The sequence below is a fragment of the Mobula birostris genome, chromosome 10 (genome assembly GCF_030028105.1).
Source record: "Mobula birostris isolate sMobBir1 chromosome 10, sMobBir1.hap1, whole genome shotgun sequence".
Taxonomy (NCBI): Eukaryota; Metazoa; Chordata; class Chondrichthyes; order Myliobatiformes; family Myliobatidae; genus Mobula; species Mobula birostris.
This window is the reverse complement of record NC_092379.1, coordinates 16130776-16156819: the sequence shown is the minus strand read 5'-3', so window position 1 is coordinate 16156819 and position 26044 is coordinate 16130776. Positions and strand designations below refer to the sequence as shown.

Sequence of the window (26044 nt, the reverse complement as noted above, 5' to 3'; positions counted from 1 at the left end):
AAGGCTGGTTGAAAACGTTAGACCCAGGAAATCCAGAGCAAGATGGAAAAATGGATCTACAACTGTCTTGGTCATTGGAGAAAGAATCTAAACCTAAATCAGAGGATACTGGAAGAGTTATTATTGTGTTTGGAAGGCTTTGAGCAATGGTATATTATAAGGACCATTGTTGAGAGTTTATAAGATACTTTCGTATCTTAGATGTGAACGGAGGAGGCATGATTAATAAGTTTGCAGGTGGCACAAAAATTGGTCGCGTTGTTGGTAGAAAAGAGAATCTCAGCCTGCAGAAGGTTTCAGTTCTGAGGACAGACTAGAAAGGCTGGGTTTGTAACCCTGGGAGTGGAGGAGACTGAGGAGTGACCTGATAGAGGTATACAGTGTGAAAGGCAAATAGCTTTTAAGCAACTGTGATGTAAATCAATGTGATGTGATGTGAACTGTGATGCACAGCAATGTTGTAAATTTAGTCAAAAAAAGTAAAGAAAGGTTTAGGAAACCAGAACTGGACAGGGCCTTTGAGGAGTAAAGCAAATAAGAAAGAACTTAAACAGGAAATCAGAAGGCTAAAGGGAGCCATGAAATGTCTTTGGTGATTGGGGTTAAGGAACATATAGATGTATTAAAAACAAGAGGGTAGACAGGTAAAGAGTAGGACCAATCAAAGATAAAGCAGGGAATTTCTGCCTGGAGCCAGCGGAAGGAGGTGAGACACTAAGTGGGTATTTTCAATGGAATTCACAAAGGGGAATGAAAAAGGGGTGGTGAGATCAGGGAGAGGTACGTTGATATTCTAGGGCATGTTGATGTCAAGGAGGAGGAGGTGTTGGATTTTTGAAGAACATTAAGGTATAAGGTCCCAAGGTCCCAAGGTCCCTCAGGGGCCCTGAGGAACCCCGATGTGCAGACGGACCTTGGGGCGCAAGTCCGTAGCTCCCTGAAAGTGGTAAAGAAGGCATACTTCCCTTTATCAGTCGAGGAATATAAGAAGCAGGAAGTCATGCTATTAAAAACTTTATGTAGTTCTGATCACTTCATTAGACAAAGGATGTGGAGGCCTTGGAGTGGGTGCAGAAGTTGGATGTTGCCTACATCAGAGAACGTTAGCTATATGGAGAGGTAGGGCACACTCCGGTTGTTTTCTCCAGAGTGCTGAAGGGTGACCTGATAGAGTTATACAGTATAAGCTCGTGAGGTGGTGGGGCATCGTCGGGGCTGAATGACAGTCTTTTTCTTAGGGTGGAAAATTCTAACAAAAGAAAGCATAGATTTAGCATGAAAGGGGCAAAGTTTAAAGGAGATTTGCAAGGCAAGTTTACCTTTTACACAGAGGACAATAGGTGTCTGCAACACGTCGCTAGGGAAGGTGATAGAAAAAGATACAATAGCAGCGTTTAAGAGGCATTTAGACTGACATGTGAACAGACAGGGGTGAAGGGATGGGCAGTTTAAATTGGCACAGGCACTGTGAGCCAAAGAACCTGTTCCTGTGCATAACTATTCTATGTTCTTAATAACAGTGGAATAAAGGGTCCAAACAGTCTGCCCCTATTTTATTTTAGGTATTGTCAACATTTGTCTCAGTTTTGTGAGGGCTTGATTCTATTTTCCATTGTTGGCATTAAAATATTCAATGCACGAGACCCCGATGAAGATTTCAGCACCTCTGTGGTGGCATATCATGCAGATAAGGGTCTGTGGTGGCATATCATGCAGATAAGGGACTCTGATGTAACTTACAAACTTTATAAATGATACTCTAAGTACCCAATCATTTACTTTCCAACAAATCGTTTTATCATCCATATAAACTTTATGTTACATAACAGAATTTCTTGCTTGTAATCTTCTAATATACAGTACTGAAATATACTTGCAATGTGAACGTCTTTGATCCTAGGATGCTTTAAACATGTTTTCTGTAGGCTTATAGACAATTCATAAACTCACAATTTAAAATATAATTTCCTCTAGTTATTTCAGTCTGTAAATTGTCTTTTAACATATATTGTTTTTGCTCTTTGAGTTAGAAATAGCATTCATATTGTAAAGCAAGAGTAAGCTAGATACACTTCAGTCCAAACCACAATGATACAGTTAGCTGCACATAGCACAAAGCTGTTGAGTGACATACTGTAGCTTATGTGTGCCTATGCGGGCACACTCTAGTACAAGCACACAGAACACGAGCAAGTATACCAGGTGTAAGATAATTTAAATAAAATCAATGTCATGAAACATTTGGGCATGGAGCAAGGAACTAAAAGAATGAAACCCTCAGCCACTCTCTGAGAATGAAACAAAAGCTGTTTTATGTTGATCTTTTAAGGGCTTGAGGCTGGTCTTGTTTCCCAAAGGTGAACGTTGAATGCTGCCCTCCCTGAATCTGAATTAAAAGAGCAACATAAATCAGCTAAAATGTGCTAATGATTACAAAGATGAAGTTCAATTGTACTACAGGTATTTCTCAGCAGATTCCAAACTTTTTTCAGCACAATACTACTAGTGTATCGCTTTCTGAAGAACGTTTCGCACAGAAGGAAAATAAACCCAGCAACAGACAAAATGACAGCATGACTGAACAATACAAGCTTAGAAAGTAACACTATGTTCCAACACTCCATGCAGCTTACCAAAGAGGGAGACTCTATGTCTGATCAAAGCTGCGAGTTTGCAGAAGATACTGAGGTAGAGAAACAATGAGGAAGAAAAGAAGTGAGAAGAGACAAGAACAGGCAGCACCAAATAACACTAGAAAGGAATTAACAATGAGAGAAGGCTGAAGCAGATTTACCTCCTGATCTAAAACAGTTGGTCTGAGACCTAAAACTAAAACAAGGAGAACTGGAAATACACACACACACAAAATGCTGGAGGAACTCAGCAGGCCAGGCAGTATCTATGGAAAAGAGTACAGTCGACGTTTTGGGCCGAGACCCTTTAGCGGGACTGGAGTAAAAGAGATGAGGAATAGAGTTAAAAGGTGGGAGGGAGGGTAGGGAGATACACAAGGTGATAGATGGAACTGGGAGGGGGAGCTCAGGTTGGAGGAACAACACCTTATATTCCCTCTGGGTAGCTTTCAACCTGATGGCGTGAACATTATTTTCCCGAACCTCCGCTAATGTTCCCCCCTACTCCCCTTCACCCCTTCACCATTCCCCATCCCTTTTCCCTCTCTCACTTTATCTCCTTGCCTGCCTATCGCCTCCCTCTGGTGCTCCTTCCCCCTTTCCTTCTTTCTTTCACAGCCTTCTGTCCTCTCTTATTAGATTCCCCCTTCTCCAGCCCTGTATCTCTTTCACCAATTAACTTCCCAGCTCTTTACTTCATCCCTCCCCTTCCTGGTTCCAGCTATCACCTTGTGCTTCTCATTCCCCTCCTCCCACCTGTTTACTCTTCATCATTTTTTTCTCCAGTCCTTCTGAAGGGTTTCGGCCTGAATTGTCAACTGTACTCTTTTGCATAGATGCAGCCTGGCCTGCTGAGTTCCTCCAGCATTTTGAGCGTGTTGCTTGGATTACCAGCATCTGCAGATGTTCTCTTGCTTGAGTACTGGAAATACTCTGCCCCTACAGGTGCCATTTGTTTGAACAGAGACATGTTTAAGGTCTTCTGATTTTCTTTTCCTGCAAATGCTGTCTGGCCTGTTAAGTATTTCCAGCATTTACCATTCTTATTTTAGATTTCCAGTACCTGCAGTTTTGATTTTCACTGGTTTAAGATCTATTTTCTTTTACTAGGGTGCCAACATGTACAATAATGCACTTTCAATATCAACATATCAGCCTCAGCTGAAATCCACTTGTCAATAAATAAGTAATGCAAAGATAAACTTTAATCTATTTTGCATTTCCTTTCTCCCTTCTTGAATAATTTAAAAACAAGTTAATTTAACTCCCAGCATTTGAACACAATTTCTCAGGAAAACTGGGGATTATTTTATTTTAATGATTCCTTGAATCAACTAATAATTCTATACTCTGGCAACAGCATCCTTTTTTGAAAAAAATGTAAATACTATATTAAACAAATAGGTGGCACAAAATATTAGTATTATCTTTCTTTAAAAATGTTATGCATTCCTAACTTCTTAAATTTCATATTTCTTCATCTTTTTCAACATTTATCTCCATCAGAGTTTCCCTTTCCTATATGCCCCTAAGGATTAATATTGATTGACATTCACTACTGGCCAGTGGACCTCTTGTTAGTTTGCAAATCTCGCTTTCTAAGCACAGCAGCAGCCACTTGTAAGATCACAAACAATTCTAACAACTAACAGTTGTTTGACTTCTAGTCATAAATGAAAGTTGGCTTCAGTTCTTAAAATGTAAGTGGCAAGCAGTAATCAGATTAAATTTAAAACAAGCACTGTCCATAGATCAGCTTTGAAAACAAGTTCTGTAGGTAGTAGACACTCTGGGAGAAGTAAGATTTGGCTCATTAAGCGTGGCTTATTGCTGCTCGAGTTGCAGTTTTAGACAATGGGTTGATTAATTTGGCTTGTTTCAAACTTCAAGTTGACTCTAAGTTGCTTAGTTCAAGGAAGCTTGCAGAACCAGATGGATAATATCATTTAGCAGATCAAATAACTGATGGGTTTATAGTTGGAAGGTATATGCACGCAAGGAAGTTAGCTTCTTTGACCACTCAAGGATGTGTGCTTAGTCCACTGCTCTACTCTATCTAGACCTATGACCATGTGGCTAGGCACAACTCAAATGCCATCCGCACATTTGCTGATGACACAATTATTGCTGGCAGAATTTCAGATGGTGACAAGAAGGTATATAGGAGTGAGACAAATTAGTGTCACAGCAATAACCTTGTACTCAACATCAGTAAGACCAAAGAATTAATTGTGGACTTCAGAAAGGGTAAGAAGAGGGTGTGTATACCAGTCCTCATCAAGGGTCGGTCGTGGAAATGGTGAGCTTCTGGGTGTCCACATGTCTGAGGATTTCACTTGGGCCCAACATATCGATGCAGTTACAAAGAAGACATGACAGTGGCTATATTTCAGTAGGAGTTTGAGGAGATTTGGTAGGTCACGAAAGAGACTTGAAAATTTCTACAGATATACAGTGGAGAGCATTCTAACTGACTGCATCACCATCTGGTATGGAGGGGCACTGCACTACACAGGTTCAAAATAAGCTGCAGAAAGATCATGGGCACTACCTCCCCAGCAACCAGGACACCTTCAAGGAGCGATGCCTCAAAAAGGTGACATCCTTCATTAAGGACCCTCACCACCCAGAACACGTTCTCTTCTCATTATTACCATCAGGGAGGAGGTACAGGAGCCTGAAGGCACACACTCAATGATTCAGGAATAGCTTCTTCCTCTCTGCCATCAGATTTCTAAATGGACATTGAACCCATGAACGCTACCTAACTACTTTTTTCCCCCCACTTTTTTCATTAGTTATTTAACATATATAAGTTAAAGAACTAATATATAGTATATATAATTACTGTAATTTACAGTTTTGTTATTATTGAGATCTGTGTCCCCAAAATGCTCTTACAGCATTTTACGTTATGAGGGCATCTGAGGAAATATCATAAACACGTGAAGTTACTCAAGCGGTAGATAAAAAGGTATTAATGTGGAGAGCATTCAAGCTTATCAGGAGTGGTTGAAGAACATTCAGAATAATTATAGGAAGATGGTGATTAGAATCGATTCCTCTGGCTTCCTCTTCTGCGGTGGGTGATTCGTTCGTCTGCATTATTAGTATGTATTTTCAGTTTATAAGAATTGTACCTGGGTTTTGGAAATCCCTTGTGTTTTAGAAATGGTTTGTAATTTGTAAATGTTTTATAAGCTAGAAAACTACTGTGAGTTTTAAATGTGTTGTAAAAACATTGTTTGGATTTAAATGTGTATCACTGAAAATAAACGAACTGTGTTTAAACTACTTTGTTAACTGGAAGTATTTTCTACTCAGTATGGAGGGGGGACCCACCACTCAAGTAGTGGGTATTGGCAGCTGTAGAGAATAAACAGAAAGTAAATTAGTCTTTGTAGATCGGGTAGTTACAGTATAATCTCCCTTTAAAGAGAGTCTCGTGGTTAGTTACATCCGATACGGCTTAAAGTCTTCATCTGAGCTTAGAACATCTCTGTCAGCAAACTCAATACCATCACAAATGTAACTATGAAACAGCAATGTTGGTCATATTTTATCATCTTGTCAAACTATCCTTGCATTGACTATCATTTTGGAATACTATTCTTTGCCACATTATCTCTCCTGGTCTGAGGTATACTAGAACCGTTATGTCTAAATGCTATTGCTAAATATTTGCTGTACAGTTAGTTTACAGCTAATCAAGATAGTGAATGTTAAAAGCTACACTCACAACACGCTGGAGGAACTCAGTAGGTCGGGCAGAATCTGTGGAAACGATCAGTCGACGTTTCGGGCTGGAACCCTTCGTCAGGAGGTTCCGGCCCAAAACGTGGGCTGATCGTTTCTACAGATGCTGCCCGACCTGCTGAGTTCCTCCTGCGTGTTGTGAGTGTTGCTTTGACCCCAGCATCTGCAGAGTATTTTGTGTTTACGAATGTTAAATGCTATACCGGATCACAGTAATTTTGAACAGCTTTTTCACTTTACCTTACTTATGGTGGCAATATTGCACACAAGTTGACAAATTGCAAATTTATATCAGTATTTCATCCCTATACTTATGATTATTTGGTTAAGTACAGCTCCAATGCCGCATTTAAGTTTGCCGACAGCACCAGTGTTGTTGACTGAATCAAAGGCGGTGACGAATTGGCATATAGCAGGGAGATTGAAAATCTGGTTGAGTGGTGCCACAACACCAACCTCTCACTCAAACACCAGCAAAACCAAAGAGCTGATTCGTGACTACAGGAGGAAGAAGCCAGATGTTCATTAGCCAGACCCCATAAGGGGGCTAAGCTTAGTAGCTTTAAATTCCTTGGAGTTATTATATCAGAGGATCTGTCCTTGGATCAGCAAGTAAGTGTCACCACAAAGGGGGCACGATGGTGCCTCCACTTTCTTACAAGTTTGCGTAGATTTAGTATGTCACCAAAAAATTCTATAGATAGTGCAGAGGACCCTAACTGGTTGCATCACGGCATCTCAGCTTTTGTTTTGCACTACCTTACTTCCCATTTTTCTATTTTCTACTTATGATTTATAATTTAAATTTTTAATATTTACTAATTTTAACTATTTTTAATATTTATAATATTTAATATTTGTAATCCAGGGAGTGTGAAGTGCAAAATCAAATATTGCTGTGATGATTGTACGTTCTAGTACCAATTGTTTGGCGACAATAAAGTATAAAGTAAAGTAGAATGGAAACACTAATGTCCTGGAATAGAAGGGTCCATAGAAAGTGGTTGATACTCTTATATAAATCCTATATGTGATAGATGTCATTCCGAGATAGCTTCTTTAACTCATATGTTTTGGTCATGCCCTTTGTTGAAAAAATATTGGAAAGAGATTTTTGATATTATCTCAACTGTTTTGAATATTGACTTATAACCTCACCCAATTACTGCTATTTTTGGGTTACCAATGATAGAATCAAGTCATCTAACCTCTTCAGCTCGTCAGATGATTGCATTTCTTACATTAACGGCTAGAAGATCCATTTTGCTGAATTGGAAAGAGATTAATCCTCCCACCACATTCCAATGGTTCTCTCAAACTAGGCTGTATTTAAATTTGGAAAAAATTATAAGTGTTGTTTATGATCCCTCTATTAAATTCGAAAAGACCTGGAGGCCATTTATTCAACATTTTCATATGACGTAATTTGACCTTTTCCAAACTTATTTTATTTCTTTGTAATATTGGTTGAGAGGAATGGAGTTGTCGACACTAAGGTTTCCTCTGTTTTTTGAATGACGTTACATAACAGCCCATGTCTTTTTTTTAGTTCAGTTGATTAATTCTGTTTAGATTAGTTTTTTTGGGGGGGTTATAATTTTATTTTCCTTTTTCATGATTTTTTAAAGATATTTTTCTTTGTTTTATATTGTTCATCTGTATCCTATATGATTGGGAATTTTATCATTTAAGTGTTAACTGGCTTTATAATTACTTACGCTAATTATAACAATGTATTCCCAATAGTGTGGGCACATGGCCAAGTGGTGAAGGCATTGGACTAGTGACCTGAAGGTCGTGAGTTCGAGCCCCAGCTGAGGCAACGTGTTGTGTCCTTGAGCAAGGCACTTAATCACACATTGCTCTGTGACGACACTGGTGCCAAGCTGTATGGGTCCTAATGCCCTTCCCTTGGACAACATCGGTGTTGTGGAGAGGGGAGACTTGCAGCATGGGCAACTGCTGGTCTTCCATACAACCTTGCCCAGACCTGCACCCTGGAGAGTGAAGACTTTACAAGCGCAGATCCATGGTCTTGCACGACTAATGGATGCCTTAAATTCCCAATAACTTCGTACCATTACCATGTAATGCTTATTATTATGAAACTAATAAAAAGATTGAAAAAGGAAAGAAAGTGGTTGATACGGCTCAGTCCATCCCAGGCAAAGCTCCTCTCACACTTACATGGAGCACTGCCACAGGAAAGCAGCGTACATCATCAAAGTTCCCCACCTACAGTTATTACTCTACAACCCTCATGCTCCTGAACTGGCATGGATAACTTCACTCACCACAACTCTGAAATGATTCCACAACCTACAGACTCACTTTCAAGGACTCTTTACAACCCACGCTCTATTATTTTTAATTTGCACAATTTGCCTTCTTTTGCAAATTGGTTGTTTGTCAGTCTTTGTTTATGCATAATTTCGTTTTGTAAATTCCTTTGCATTATTTTTCCTGTATATGCCTGCAAGAAAATGAATCTCAAGGTAGTATATGGTAACATATATGTACTTTGATAATAAATTTACTTTGAATTTTTGAGTCAGTCACAGCACAGCTAGAGGCAGATTGTGTAGGCAAGGGTCATGCCTCTGCTTTACTGACTTTGATGAGCACGACCTGTGGATGACGTGAAGAGGGGAAAGCATCACACTGCACTTGGAGGGATGTACAGAAGGCATAAAGGCATGATCAGAAATGGCTGCACAAGGAACAACAGGTATGTCGCATCTGGAATTTCCCAGTTAGCGGGCAATTTCTTTCCACGCCGCTCTGACGTAGTGGGAAATCGTGTACGAGGCAAGTTACAGCAATGGTTTGCCATGGCTTTCTGCCAGGTGAGTTTTTTTTAAAAAAGAGATCACCAGCCCATAACCCAGCACAAATGGAAAGCGTGCAAGGGCGCCGGCTGGAATCGAACTCGGGAGCTCTTGCCCCGAAGTCCAACATTGATGCCACTACGCCACCAAAAAACACTCCACAATCCCATGAAATGTTCCACAGTTAACACCCTGGCAGTTGGAATTCCACATCAGTCATGCGGAGACACAGCCAGAGCTGCAGCAACCAAGCCACTAAGCCAATTCACATATTTACATCACTATCCCATGAGGGTGGCATTTTCTTTGGCTGCTCACTTACACTCTCTACGACACCACCTCTTTCTTATCGATCCTCTGAGCTTGAAGCACACGCTACACAACACAGTCATTATTCAATAACCACAATCATGCCATTCCAGCACTTTGATACCAATCTTCCCCTTGGTTTTGCAGGAAAAAGTGACCCCCAGAAGACAATTAGTCCAACAAACTGGAGCTGATCCTTTCCGTCCCACAGGCTGGAGAGGATGGAGACGGCTCTGATGCATTGTCTCAAACTGAACTATTGCCCATCTCCTTTGCTTCCCACAGATGCTGCTCAATATGCTGAAGTCACACAGGTTTTAACCCCTGCTGGAAACAAGGATACTGTAGGTATCGAAATTATAAAATGAATATTCCATGTCTGCTGACCTTCCTCCTAAGAGTGCAGGAATCCTTTAATTCCAGTTTGTGTCAGGCGATGCAATTCAGCAGCTTTCACTGAGTCAAAGTTGGATCTGTCCAGAGTCTCTTTGCTTCAATAAAAGCTGCAGGCCATTAACAGGAAGAAGATTACTGCTCTGATAGAGCAAAGAGATGACATCTGGAAGCATACGGGCACTACTGAGGAGCAAGCAGGTGCCACGAGGTAGCACTTGTCCTTGTTTGTAAGGGAAGACAGTCACTAAGGAAAAACTCAAGGGTAAATAGTTCCTATCGTTGTACCAGCTTTGTAAATTTTACTAAGTCCTACGGTCCCTTCGGTTAATGGTAGAGCTCTATGGCATATAAAAAAAAGTTGGGAACCCCTGAATTAAACATGGGATATTTTCAGGAGCGACAAAATATAGTGAAACAAGTAGATAATTCAACAAGAACCAGTCTTAAAAAAATCCTGTTTACATGTAACCTCCCCTCTGTAATCAGACACCATTGTTTGTTAAGAATACATACTTCACAGTGGAAGGCTTTGGAAACTGACAAGACAATTGTCTCTGCAGATATTTACGTAAAGATAGTATCTCAATCCGTTGATACTATAAAGCCATTGAAACCTGTCATTGGGTGTGGGACATTCTAATTCTATGCCATTGCAGCTACTCAGAGGAAGACAATAAATAAATAAAGATTCATATTAATTAGCCCTCACTGAAATCCCCATGGTGAGATCAGGGAGTGTATTAAATGGCCATCTTCTGTATTAACACCTCAGTATATCCCTACTGCATATTACACAGTTCAGGACATGTCTGTTTAGTCAGTTAATATTACGGTAATTTGTACATCCAGGGCACATGGCCAAGTGGTGACGGCATTGGACTAGCGATCTGAAGGTCGTGAGTTCGAGCCCCAGCCAAGGGAACATGTGTTGTGTCCTTGAGCAAGGCACTTAATCACACATTGCTCTGCGACAACACTGGTGCCAAGCTTTATGGGTCCTAATGCCCTTTCCTTGGACAACATTGGTGTCGTGGAGAGGGGAGACTTGCAGCATGGGCAACTGCTAGTCTTCCATACAACCTTGCCCAGGCCTGCACCCTGGAGAGTGAAGACTTTCCAGAGTCAGATCCATGGTCCCGGATGCCTTTACTTTTACTTACATCCAGGGAGACATCCCTCAACAATGGTAGATGGAGTTTAATCTGGCCAAGTTTTCAGTGTTGCACTTTGGGAGATCAAATGTAATGGGACAGTACATTATTAATGGCAAGACCCTTAACAGTGTGGGCGTACAGAGGGACCTTGGAGTCCAAGCTCACAGCTTCCTGAAAATGACTGTACGGGTTGATCAGGTGATAAAGAAGGCAGATGGCATGCTGGCCTTTATTAGTCAAGGCACTGAGTTCAATAGTCAGGGAGTTATGTTGCAACTTCAAACAAAGTCCCACATGGTAAGCTGACTTGCAAGGTCGGGTTCCCTGGAATCCAGGGAAAACTAGTTAGGTGGATTCAAAATTGGCTGAGAGGTAGGAAGCAGAGGATGGTAGTTGAATGCTCCTTCTTTGAATAGGGGCCAGTGGCTAGTGTTGTACTGCAGGGGAACCTTGTTATGATTTGTTCAAATTCAAATTCAATTATCATTCAACCGTACATGAATACAGCCAAACAAAACAGTGTTCCTCCAAGGCCAAGCTGCAAAACACACTACCACCAGTCACTCACAGCACAGTACTTCAAGTTCTTAATGCCCAGCAGGATCTTGCCATCATAAAAAAATACTCTTAAGAAAGGCAGTAACACATTCAGTAAGTCTTATAGAAGCTGCTGCATCTGAGACGCTGCCTGTTATTGGCAGTCTTGCTGCATGTACACACACAAAGTTTGATCAGTAAGTTTGTGGATGACGTGAAATTAGGAGGTGCTGTACATACTGAGGAAGCTGATTGCAGATTACAAGGGGACCTTGATCCGTTAAGGAAGTGTGCCGCGGAGTGGGAAATGGATTCCAATACAGGTAAGTGTGAGATGACGCAGTTTGGAAAGTCAAATCAGCATAGAACTTACTCTATGAATGGTAGGGCACTAGGGAGTGCAGTGGAAGAAAGGGGCTTAAGAGTAGTTAGTTGACAGCAGAGTCACAGATAGACGTGGTAATGAAAAGGTGTTTAGTACGCTGGCCTTCGTCCTTCAGGGCATTCAATATAGGAATTTGGACATTATGAAGCAGTTATACAAGATGCTGGTGAGGCTGCACTCGAATGTTTTGGGTACAGCTTTGATCACTTTGTTATAAGAAAGATGTGGTAAAACTGAAAGCAGTACAGAAAAGATTTATGGGGATGCAGTACAGAAAAGATTTATGGGGATGTTGCCAGAACAAGAGAGCCTGAGTTATAGGGAGAGGTTGACCAGGCTAAGCCTTCATAGCCTTGAAACATAGGAGAATGAGGGGAGATCTTTTAGAAGTGTTTAAAATTGAGAGGCATAGAAAAGATGGATGAAAGATCTTTTTATTGTGTACAGTTTTGGTCACCGAATTATAGGAAAGATGTCAACAAAATAGAGAGAGTACAGAGAAGATTTACTAGAATGTTACCTGGGTTTCATCACCTAAGTTACAGAGAAAGATTGAACAAGTTGGGTCTTTATTCTTTGGAGCGTAGAAGGTTGAGGGGGGACTTGATAGGGGTGTTTAAAATTATGAGGGGGATAGATAGAGTTGATGTGGATAGGCTTTTTCCACTGAGAGTGGGGGAGATTCAAACACGAGGACATGAGTTGAGAGTTAAAGGGCAAAAGTTTAGGGGTAACATGAGGGGGAACTTCTTTACTCAGAGAGTGGTAGCTGTGTGGAACAAGCTTCCAGCAGAAGTGGTTGAGGCAGGTTCGATATTGTCATTTAAAGTTAAATTGGACAGCTATGTGGACAGGAAAGGAATGGAGGGTTATGGACTGAGTGCAGGTCGGTGGGACTAGGTGGGAGTAAGAGTTCGGCACGGACTAGAAGGGCCGAGATGGCCTGTTTCTGTGCTGTAGTTGTTATATGGTTATATGGTAAAGATAGGGGAGTCAAAAACTAGGCATGGACCCGTAGCGCATAGGGGCCTGTATCAGTGTTGTATTGCACGACGACTACAAAATTCTGGCAAGGCTATATCTGGATTTAATTCTAGTCACCCCATTATAGGAAGGATGTGGAGGCTTTGGAGAAGGCCTGCAAGAGGTTTACTGGGGTTCTGTCTGGATTAGAGGGTTTGTGTCATTAGAAGAGGTTGGATAAATTTCGGTTGTTCTCTCTGGAGCAGTTGAGGCTGAGGGGAGACCTGATAGAAATTTAAAAGAGACGCATAGTTAAATATACAGCTGTATAAAGTTACTGGCGCTGTTATAAATAATGTTTACTGCGTAGTAGTGGGATATTCAGAAGTCTCACAGCCTGGAGAAAGAAGCTGTTACCCAGCCTAACAGTTCATGTTCTCATACTGCGTTACCGTCTGCCTGACCGTAGGAGGTCAAAGAGACTGTGGAACAGATGGGAGGGCGCTACACATTGTGTAGGCAGAAGGGATAAAATTAGTCAGACATTTAATTACTAGTTTAATTAGTTTGGCATAACATCATGCACTAAAGGGGCTGGTCCTGTGCTGTACTGTTCTATTTTCTAATGAAACAAAAGAGGTATATATTGGGTACTAGGGCTTTGTGCTCAGAATCCCTTGGACCATACACTGGTATCGAAATATTCAAAGGGGTTCTGTCAGTTGAAATGTGCTCCCATTATAAATAAGTAATTCTGCAAAATTACCTCTATACACCGCTCAAAATGCTGAAGTGGATAATTATAACCAGCGAAGCTGGAGTTAGTCACTTATCGTTACCTTTGTGTTTGAAAAGCATTATACTGCAGAGCGTCGGGAGAGGAGAAATAGATTCTTCAGAAGACCTGCTTGTTCTGAATAATGACCTTCTATATCGACTAGCTGCTTATTCCCAGTTACAACACACAAGGTCGAGTGCAGTTTAGTGTAGAGTGGGAAATTGCATCATAAATTTCCAGCATAATAGAACCTTCGTGATTTAGTAGTCTTTCCTTATATTGCTCATCTGTGGGGACTCTAGGCAATTGGATGAGTCCTGACAGCGTGCCAGAGGTTTCCTGTTACATTCCTTCTCTGCCAGCTGTTGTGTGTATTGTTTATTCTTCTCCCCAACCTTCCCCATCCCATTCTCCTCCTCTTCCTGACCCTCCCACTGCAGAACCTAAAGCAATGACTGAGAACAGGCTTTTAAAGACGAAGGAGACAATAAAGTGGTGCAAGGTGCTAGGGGGCGAACTCTGTCTACACTTCTTGCTGCCTCAGTAAAACAGTCGGTAAATAGTAATCGAAGACCCTGCCCATCCATTCTCTTGTCTCATCAGACGGAAGATACAAAATGCTGAAAGCTTGTACAACTGGGCTCAAGGACGGCTTCTGTACTGCTGGTATATGACTACTGAACGGACTACTAACTTGTAAGACGAAATCTTGACCTCCCAATCTTCCTCGTCATAGCCTCGCACCTTATTGCCTGCCCACAATGCACTTCCCCTGTAACAGTAACACTACAATTTGTATTCTGTTATAGCTTTTCCCTTGAACTACCTTAATGTCCTGATATGGTGAAATGGTCTGTATGGATGGCATTCAAACCAAAGTTCTGGTACATGTGACAACAATAATCCAATTAATTACCAATGCTCAGCCCTTGTAGTTGCTCTCTAAACGAATCCCACAGCCTAGCATTTTGTGTGACCTCCACAAGTCCAACTGAACTGACAGCCTTGCTGACAAATCCTTCCAAAGAGTGGAAGAGTCTGCAAGTGTTCAGTCGTCTTCAGGCAGTATATCCTGAAGCCCTACTCCCACACAATTTTTAACAGGTCATGAGTAGTGTATTACATTTATTATTTTAAATATTATTATTAATATTAAATAATAATACATGTAATAATTTTACAGCAAACAGTGTTTACTGGATGGGCAAGTGCTCCACAGGTCAGCATGCCTAACCTCTATCACTGGTCTCAGTGGAAATGAGAGAAGCCAGGAGCACAGGGATCCACCGGCAGGAACCAATCGGCAGTCATCTTTCAAATTGCCAGTACAAAAAAAATGCTTTGGTTAAAAATTACAGTGCCTTTCCAGAAAGCCTCTGCAACTGAATCCTCAACTTCTTCATTGGCAGGCCTTAGTCAATGAGGATTGGGAACAACATCTCCTTGCTGACCAACAACATGGTGCGCTTCAAGCTACATGCTTAACCCTGCTCTACTGCTCTACACACAGCTCCATTGCTATATAAATCTGCTGATAAGGTGGTGATCAGTTAGCTGACAGGAGCAAGATAGGACACTTGGTTGAGTGGTGGGATATCTCTAACAATATCAGTAATATTAAAGAACTGATTTTTCACTTCAGAATCTATAGGCATCCGTCAGTCTCATGAGACCATGGATTTGCGCCTTGGAAGGTTTCCAGGGTGCAGGACTGGGCAAGGTTGTATGGAAGACCGGCAGTTGCCCATGCTGCAAGTCTCCCCTCTCCACGCCACCGATGTTGTCCAAGGGAAGGGCACTAGGACCCATACAGCTTGGTACCAGTGTCATCGCAGAGCAATGTGTGGTTAAGTGCCTTGCTCAAGGACACAACACGCTACCTCAGCTGAGGCTCGAACTAGCAACCTTCAGATCACTAGACCGACGCCTTAACCACTTAGCCACATGCCAGCTTCAGAATGGGGGGGGGGGAAACATGTCCCATTCTACACTGGGGGGTTCAGTTGAGGAGAGAGGCAGCAGTTCTAAATTCCTGGGTGTTAACATGTCAGATGACTTGTCCTGTGCCCAGCACACAGATGTAATAACAAGGAAGGCACACCAGTGTCTTCATTTTCTCAGAAGGTTAAGGACCGTTGGCTTGTCACTGAGCACTCTAACAAACCTCTACAGATGTACTGTTGAAAATATCCTGCCTGGCTGCATCATGGTCTGGAATGGCAAATTTAGTGTGCAGGAATATGAGGAGCTGCAGAGACTAGTGTACTCAGCCCAATATCCCTTCCCACCATCACCATCAGTAGTATCTACATGAGGCACTGCTTCAAGAAGGCAACATTTACCATCAAAGATCTTCACCATCCGGCCATGCCACCTCCTAGCAGCTACGACTGGACAAGAGGTACGGAAATCTAAATTCACATCACACCACGTTCAAGAAAAGGTATTTCCCTTCGACCATTAGGTTCTTGAACCAATCCACAAAATCCTGATTGTGTGGATTTTGGGTACTTTGTGATCTCAGTGACCACTTTGATTACTTTGCCCTACAATGGAATTTTGTTGTTCTAATTCAGGGGCCCCCAACCTTTTTTGCACCGCGGACTGGTTTAATATTGACAATATTCTTGCGGACCGGCCGACTGGGGGGGGGTGGTGGTGTTCAAGTAGGGTTAAACTCACCTCAACATGTCTTTTACAGTTAGGGTTGCCAACTTTCTCACTCCCAAATAAGGGACAGAAGTAGCAGTCAAATCCCGGGACACTTTACCCAAGGAAAGACTACCATGACCATGAAGCCTTGCGCGGGCATGTGTGTGCATGCGTGACATGCGTATGTGTCGATTTTTTTCCCACAAATCGGTTTTCACTTAATCCCCACTATACTGTACATACATTATTTCTACTTTATATAGGCTCTGTATTTATCATATCATTCCTGCTTTTACTGTATGTTAGTGTTATTTTCGGTTTTATGTGTTATTTGGTATGATTTGTTAGGTTACTTTTTGGATCTGGGAACGCTCAAAATTTTTTCCCATATAAATTAGTGGTAATTGCTTCATTGCTTCACGCGATTTCGGCACGAAAGGTTTCATAGGAACGTGGCGGAAATACGGGACAAACCAATTTAGCCCAATATACGTGATGTCCCGGCAAATACGGGACAGTTGGCAACCTTATGTTCAAGTTCAACAGTGCGTGATAGGGAACGAGAAAAGGTGCAGCTGACTCATATCGTTTCCTCGCGGCCCGGTGGTTGGGGACCGCTGTTCTAATTTATGTTCTTCCCTGTAAAATTTTGAATATAATTTATATTTAAAAATGCTTTTATTGTGAATGCTGCTTATTTGATGCACTGCTTGTAATGCCTCTGCAAGATTTTCTTGCACATGTTATGCATATGACAATAAACCTGACGACAGCATCTTCAAGGCATTGATTTAAATGGCACTTATAAAAGCACTCAGCCAATGTTCCAAACACACTGCAGTTTGTTTAATATTGTGGTACATGTTCAATTGTCTGAGACTGATAGACTTTAAAATGATTAAAGTGAAACGGGTTGCAAGATGTAAAAACAATCGTTTGACTATTTCCGGTGGACTTTTCCCAAGTCTCAGGGATTTAAAAGCAATTATATCCAGTCCATGGGAAATGCAGTCAGGGAAAATCTGGGTCAGCAATTGGCTACAATATGGTTTAGGACACCAGTGTTAATATATCCTCATATTGATCATTGGCAAACTTTGCTTCATAATGTTCCTGTATAATGCCTCACAATTTTTGCCATGTTAAGTTTGCTAAATAATTTGTTGCAATGAAATCTCAAGATTAAAATGGCTGTCAAAGACTACTCATTGATCCTGTTTAAGAGTTTAATTACTATATATAAATTAATGTAACATAAACTTCTGGAGTCTCAGGAGGAAGGCACTAAGTCAACACAGAATTGGTGTTAATGCTGTCAAATTACAGGTGGGATCCCATGAAGCATAGATACTTATCCAGAATAACCATATCGAATGAGCAAAGCTATGGGATAAGTTTTCTGAAGCAAAACTCAGTAAATACTTGCATGTCATTGATTTTATGATGTGCCAAAAGAAAAGAAAAATTCTGGCTGGGTCATATCTCTGACTGAGTTTGCAGATTAGTCCTTCTAATCTATAAGCATGAGTCTTTCAGTCTGAAGATGATCAATAATAGATTCAGAACAAGGAACTTTTAACAGTACTGTAAAGGAACATGTCTTTTGGCCCATAATATATGCGTCGGCCATGAAGCCAATATATACTAATACCACCTTCCTGCAGGAAGTCCATATCCCTCAATTCTCTGCCTATTATTTGTCTGTCTAAATGCCTCTTAAACGTGGCGATCACATCGCTTCCCCTGGCAGCGTGTTCTTGGCACCTAACTCTCACTTTGCTTTGCCTTGCAAATCTCCTTTGACTTTCCCCCTCTCACTTGAATACTATGCCTAGTACTTGACATTTCCATCTGGAAAAAAGAGCCTGACCATCTACCCAATCTAATAATGGTAATTTTATATACTTCACTTCACAGCCTGTTACAGTGAAAGTAATCCAGTTACGTCCAACTTCTCCTTATCATCAATACCATCCTATCTAGACAAAACTCTGGTGAATTTGTCTAATCTCTTTCCTGTAACAGTGTGACTAGGACCGCACACCATATTCTAAATGGTGAGTATGTTAAAAGACACTTCTATAAGCGGCAGCATTTTAAAACTAATGTTCAGGAGCAATGACAAACCCTACACATGATACTATAGTTATTTTACATTATAGTTATTTATCATTCTGCTGGAAGAAGCTTCAGACGAGTGTTGGTCCACCTTGTGTTGGACCAGAATATCACTCTCATAGAGTATTACAGAAACAACTTGTGCATGCTGACCGAGGTGCCCACCTAAGCTGCTCCCATTTTCCACATTTGGCTTGCATTCCTCTGACCTTTCTTGTCCAAATACTTAACAAAATGTCTCTTAAATGTTGTAATTGTACTTGCCTCAACTACTGTTGCTACCAGCTCATTCCACATACACACCACCCTCTACATGAAGTTGTTGCAGCTCAGGTCCCCTTTAATCTTTCCCCTCTCACCTTAATCCTGTGCTTCTGTTTTCTTTCCCTGGGAGAAGGGCTGTGTATTCAGCTTGTCTATGCCCTTTATGACTTGTTCATCTCTATAAGGTTATCTCTCAGTCTCTTAAGCTCCAAGAAATAAAGTACTCGCCTGCCCCACCTCTCCCGGTAACTCAATCATTCGAGTTTGAATCCTGATAACGTTCTTCTAAACCTTCTTTGCAATTTTTCCACCTTAATTACATCCTTCTTGTAACAGAGTGATCAAAGTGATACACAATACTCCAAGTGCAGCCTTACCAGCACCTTGGACCACCGCCATCTCTTATGCTTACTACCCCGACGATGCCTCCTTCTCCACCCTGTCGACCTGTGATGCCATTTTCAGTGTACCCCTCCTAGGTCCCTGTGTAGACCATAAGACACTGGAGCAGAATTAGGCCGTTTGGCCTGCTCCACCATTTGGTCATGACTGATCCATTTCCCTCCCAACTTCATGCTCCTGCCTTTTCTCTGTATCCTTATCAATGGTCTATTAACCTCTGCCATAAAGACACTCAATGACCTGGCCTCCACAGCCATTTGTGACAACAAATTCCACAGATTCACCATCCTCTGGCTAAAGCATGGATTGCTTATTTCAACAATACACTGCTGAAACTTAAGTTAAATTTTACATACCTCTGTCTCGGAGGTTTTCAATTTTATGTTGCAATGACAATTAAAAGCAGCAAAATTCGAGCAACTTTAATGGAAAATACTTGAGATCGATGAATGCAAGTTGCATTAGAAAGGGGAGGAGTACTTTGGTGAGAAGAATGGGTAAGATTTCAGAGATGGCACTTGTCAAATTTGGAGTCTGGGTTCCCCCCCTCATCTGTATAAAAAGTTATTGAATTTAACAAGTAATTCAGCTAAAGAATAACTACTGCAAAAAATTTATAACGGCAGCAGGCATGTACTTCTCTGAGAACCTTAATGTAAACGAAAGCGTGCACTAAAGCCTTTCATTAAACGGAGAATAGTGGATGGCTGGGAGCAATTCGTCACAATTAATCTGAAAATGAGAAGCAGATTATGTCAAACCACAGGAGCACCCTCCAGCAAATAATAAATTGCACTGAACCTCATGAGCCGACAACCACAAAATTACAATTTTATCCACTTGAGTTTGATTTTCTTTTCCCTTTCTCCAGCTGGCAGGGAAACAAGGGCTTGTAACGGGAGTTTAAACATCCCATACAATACCTTCTCAGATTACTGAACAATATATAACTAATGGCCAAGACAATATATGTCATGGTTATTTAAACATATTGCAAATATTAAAATTAGCAAGTTCATTTAATGCTCTCATGACAATTTATTGTTTGTCATATTGTTTGACAGATTAATTTACATTACATTTTTTCCTCAAATAACCACAATATTTTAACTGCATTTATGATTTTAGTACAGCTTGAGTACAAACTGGGTTAAGGCTGTGCCAGGACTAAATTTAGAGCCTGAAACTGAAGTCTAATACAGTTAAATAACCACCTTGTGGAACTGGGCACCATGAAGTTAAGACATTTGTTTTTTTTCCCCCCTTGCTCAAATGTCAGTATGGCTGACTTTAGCCTGCATGGAAAATATCTGGAGACACTTATATTTTGGAGGCATTTGATATTGAGACTCTGGTTACACTGTGAATAAACAATTGGGATCTACTAACTGATGACTATAAGAAGAGTAGAGTGCCGTTAAAAGGGTAAGAGTGGGATCTGGAAGACAAGATGAGGTAAAATCCCAACAGTGGATATGGCCCAGTCAATCATGGGTAAAGCCATCCCCACCACTGAGCACATCTATACGAGCATTGTTGCAGGAAAACAACATCCATCATCAGGGACCCCCACCACACGGGCCATGCCCTTTTCTCATTGCTGCCATCAGGAAGAAGGCACAGGAGCCTCAGGACTCACAGGGCCAGGTTCAGGAACAGTTAGCACCCTTCAACCATCAAGCTCTTGAAGCAGAGTGAATAACTTCACTCGCCCCACCACTGAACTGCTCCCACAATCTACGGACTAACTTTCAAGGACTCTTTATCTCATGTTCTCAATATTGATTTTTTCTTTCTTTATTATTATTATGTCTTTTTTTCATATTTGTACAGTTTGTTCTCTTTTACATACTGATTGTCTGTCGGTGTGGTCTTTCATTGTTCTGTTATGGTTATTAGATTTATTGAATATATCCACAAGAAAATGCATCTCAGGTTTGTACTGTGTATGGTGGCATATATGTACTTTGATAATAAATTTAGAATCAGAATCAGGTTTATTACCACCGGCATGTGTCGTGAAATTTGTTAGCAGCAGCAGTTACTAAAACTTTGAATTATTAAGAGCAAAAGGGTGGCTTGGGAGAGAATATATCACTTAAAAATCAATATAGCCCTATGTGTGTGTTGAACCAAAGGAAATGGGAAATATTTTTAATGAATATTTATCTCAGTTTTTACTGTGCAGAAAACAATAGAAGCTAAGAAAATGAGAGAAATGAGTGGTGACTGGACCTATTGCAATTTGCCTATTGCCATAATAGGTCAACGGCAGATGCAATCTCAATGGCTCTCCACAGCTTTAGACCACCTGAATAACACAAACACCTACGTCAGGATGCTGTTCATCGACAATAACTCAGCATTTAATAACATCATTCCCACAATCCTGATTGACAAGTTGCAGAACCTGGGCCTCTGCACCTCCCTCTGTAATTGGATCCTCCACTTCCTATCCGGAAGATCACAGTCTGTGCGGATTGGTGATAATATATCCTCCTCGCTGACGATCAACACCGGCGCACCTCAGGGGTGTGTGGTTAGCCCACTGGTCTACTCTCTGTATATACATCACTGTGTGGCTAGGCATTGCTCAAATACCATCTATAAATTTGCTTATGATACAACCATTGTTGGTAGAATCTCAGGTGGCGACGAGAGGGCGTACAGGAGTGAGATATACCAACTAGCGGAGTGGTGCTACAGCAACAACCTGGCCCTCAACGTCAGTAAGACAAAAGAGCTGATTGTAGACTTCAGGAAGGGAAAGACGAAGGAACACGTACCAATCCTCATAGAGGGATCAGAAGTGGAGAGAGTGAGCAGCTTCAAGTTCCTGGGTGTCAAGATCTCTGAGGATCTAACCTGGTCCCAACATATCGATATAGTTATAAAGAAGGCAAGACAGCAACTATACTTTATTAGGAGTATGCAGAGATTTGGCATGTCAACAAATACACTCAAAAACCTCTATAGTTGTACCATGGAGAGCATTCTGACAGGCTGCATCACCGTCTGGGATAGAGGGGCTACTGCACAGGACCGAAAGAAGCTGCAGAAGGTTGTAAATCTAGTCAGCTCCATCTTGAGCATTAGCCTACAAAGAACCCAGGACATCTTTAAGGAGCAGTGTCTCAGAAAGGCAGCGTCCATTATTAAGGACCTCCAGCACCCAGGGCATACCCTTTTCTCACTGTTACCATCAGGTAGGAGGAACAGAAGCCTGAAGGCACACACTCAGTGATTCAGGAACAGCTTCTTCTCCTCTGCCATCTGATTCCTAAATGGACATTGAACCCATGAACACTACCTCACTTTTCTTAATATACAGTATTTCTGTTTTTGCACATTTTAAAAAATCTATTCAATATACGTAACTGATTTGCTTGTTTATTTATTATGTTTTATTTTATTTGTATTATTTTTTTTTCTCTCTCTGCTAGATTATGTATTGCATTGAACTGCTGCTGCTAAGTTAACAAATTTCACGTCCCATGCTGGGGATAACAAACCTGATTCTGATGTCTTGGACCACATAGAAGGGAACAGGTTTTTCAGGCCTTCAAGTGCATTAAGATGGACAAATCCTCTTAATGCTCTTAATAGTTCAAAGTAAATTTATTATCAAAATACATATACGTTACCAGATCCGGTGTTTTCTTAGAGCTTGTGGGATGCTGGAGAAGAAACTGCAGAGGCCCCTGCAGAGATTTTGCTTCATCTCTGATCAGAGCAGACTCAATGGGCCAAATGGTCTAATTCTGCTCATATGTCTTATGGTCTCTGGCCATAGGTGAAGTTCTGGAGGGCTGCAGAGTGGCTAATGTAGTACCATTGTTTAAAGTAGGTAGCAAAAACAAGCCAGGAAACTGCAGGCTGTTAAGTCTGATAACAGTAAATTACTGGTGGGCGTTCTGAAGAACAGGATCTACCAACATTAGGAGAGACAGGAAATGTCAATATGACTCTGTGTGTGGGAAGCCATGTCTGACAGATCTTTTGGAGTTCTTTTAGGGTACATCCAAGAGGGCAGATGAAAGCAGGGCAGTGGATGCTTTTAGATGGACTTTAGCAAAGCCTTTGACAAGGTCCATCATGGCAGGCTGGTCTGGAAGGTTAGGTCATGCAGGATCCAGGGGTCGATAACAATTTGGATTTATAACTGGTTGAGTGATAGGAAGCAGAGGGTAATATTCAAGGGTTGTTTCTTGGACTGTAGGTTTGGGTCTAGTGGTGTGCAACAGGGTTGATGCTGGGATCCAAGTTGATTGTAATTTATATTTGGAAGTGAATGTACAAGGCATGCATAGTAAGTTTGCAGATGACAGTAAAATAGGTGGTGTCATTGACAGTGTAGAAGGTTAGGGAAAATTACAGGTATGTGGTCTGAGGAAGGACAAATAAACCTCAATCCAGATGAGAGAAAATCTGCAGATGCTGGAAATCAAAGAAATGCATATAAAATTCTGGAGGAATTCAGCAAGCCAGGCAGCATCTATGGAAAAGAGTAAACAGTTTTGGGCCAAGACCCTTCATCAGGACTGGTGAAGGACCATTCTGATGAAGTGTCTCGGCTCGAAACGTCGACAGTTTATTCTTTTCCATAGATTCTGCCTGGCCTTCTGAGTTCCTCCAGCATTTTGTGTGTATTACTTCAATCCAGTTAAGTGTGAGGTATTGCATTTTGGAAGGTCAAACCAGGGCAGGGCTTATACAGTGAATGGTAGGGCCTTGGGGAATGTTATGGAGCCCAGCGACCTAGAGTACAAGAGCACAGTTCACTGAAATCACTATCACATGTAGATAGGGTGGTGAAGAAGGCATTTGGCATAGTAATTCATCAGTTGGGCATTGATTGGGAAATTATCCTGCAGTTGTATAAGATAGTGGGTGTATTGTATACAGTTTTGGCTGCCCTGTTATTGTAAATCTAGAAAGGGTGCAGAAAAGATTTACCAGGGAATGCCCTGGAGTAAGAGGCTTGAGTTACTAGGAGAGGTTGCATAGACTAGGATTTTAATCCCTGGAATGTATGACACTGCGGAGTGATTGATAGAGGTATACAAGGTCACGAGGAGCATAGACAGATTGAATGCATGTGATCTTTTCTCAGGGAGGGGCTGCTAAAAGAAGGAGGGCATAGGTTTAAAGTCAGAGGTGAGAGATTCTTAAAGTACATCAGGGGCAGCTCCTTTACACAAAGGGTGGTGTGTTGGAATGAGCTGCAGGAAATAATGGTTGAGATGGGTACATGAGCAATGCTTAAAAGCCACTTTGATAAGTACATGGATAGGAGAGATTAAGAAGGCTAAGAGCCAAGTGCAGGTAATTGGGACTAGCTTGCTGGGCAACACAGTCGGCTTGGATGAGTCAGGCTGAAGAGTCCGTTTCTATGCTGTATGACACTATCACTTCATGATAGTTTAAACGATGAAAATAGTTAAAAGCAAAATTTGCCCGTTCCTGAACCCTATTGCAAATGGTACTGATCTAGTTGAACTGATGTACACTTTTATAGTCATTTGTTAGCTGAGTCAATCGAATAAGAGAAGGAAAACTGACTTAGAAAGAAAACATGATATACTAGTGCTTCTGCTATTTAAAACTTTGCAACTTTATGAAATAAGTAACATGTAGAATTTGTATCACTGCTGGTAACACATACCTGGCTATCATTTCCTTCTCTTTGTTTGAGGCATGTCCTCCACTGCCCAAGAGCTGAGCTGGAGTAGAAAGGAAGTATAAGCAATGGTTCTTGAAGTATTGATTTATCAATGGGAGCAAAATCTGAGGGGAAAAATGCATTAGAAGTTGAAATTTCAGTTTGGAGATGCTGTATTTGTTAGACATGTTGTGTTTATTATATTAATCAGTATGTTAATGCATTATTGAGTGCATCTCCAAGTCACTCGATGAACTTACGCATACTGTGATTCCTAATCTAAACAGTTTTCGAGTATCATGCATAATTTCATGCTAAAAACATTACACACTATTTTCATGAAGCTTCACACTTAGCCCTGATGCTACAGTTCCTGGTAGCTTTGTTATTTCAGATAAAATGGGCCGTGTACAGTAGTTTTGAACAAAAAAGGTTTTAAGGTTCATTTTATACATTGATAGAATAAAATTATAGAATTATTACAGCGGGAGTTGGGGTTATGCGGCCCATCCAAATTTATAAGTGGCATTCAGACAGCCCCATTCCCAAACTTGTTTCCTATAACCCTGCTTTTGTTTTTCTCCTGTGACTATCTGTTTACTTTAACTGAAATTGCTTTGAGACTCTTAATTCCAGGACACGACTCATGGAACCCGATCCTTTTAATTTTGAATCCCTATCCTCCACCTTTCAACTCTTGCCAATGGATAGTTTTTGTTTTTTCACTCTCTTTATATCCTCTATTGTTTTGAACACTCTGATAAATTGCCCTTCAATCTTCTCTGCTCTAAACGCAACAATTCCAGCTTTCTCAGACTATACAACTGGGCCCGTTCCCCCAAATCATTTCTAAACACTTCCTGGGGCTTCCAGTTTCTCCCTGTAGCATGTGGGTGCATGTTCCACTTCCCAGTTTTGACCTCCTGAAGTCTATGGTTATCATACGTCTGAACTGCATATTGTCTGCAAATTTGGAAATGTTTCTTTGAATCAATTCTTAAGTATAAACACAGTTTTAAAACTAATGCTAGGAACACTGCATGCTTTCTTCTAGCTCAAAAGTAAACTGTTTGCCATGACTCTGGTTTTTGTCCCAAACGTAGTTCAATGTGCATATGCCACTGCCCTTCCTTTCCACTGGGCTTAAACTCTAATATGTATCAAACATCTTTTGAAAATCTACATATTGTGTAGCAATTACATTGTC

General features: G+C 41.1%; 1 protein-coding gene across 5 annotated transcripts in view; it reads right to left on the bottom strand.

Annotated features, from left to right (window-relative positions):
* The window catches only part of LOC140203840 (ryanodine receptor 1-like), a 575532-nt gene that overhangs the window by 193626 nt on the left and 355862 nt on the right, over nucleotides 1-26044 (bottom strand). For all 5 annotated transcript variants that reach the window (XM_072269965.1, XM_072269967.1, XM_072269966.1 and 2 more), the window contains exons 60-61: nucleotides 24841-24962; nucleotides 2634-2683 (exon numbers count right to left, since the gene is read on the bottom strand). In XM_072269965.1, coding sequence (XP_072126066.1) covers nucleotides 2634-2683; nucleotides 24841-24962 — 172 coding nt within the window. The remainder of the gene's footprint in view (nucleotides 1-2633; nucleotides 2684-24840; nucleotides 24963-26044) is intronic.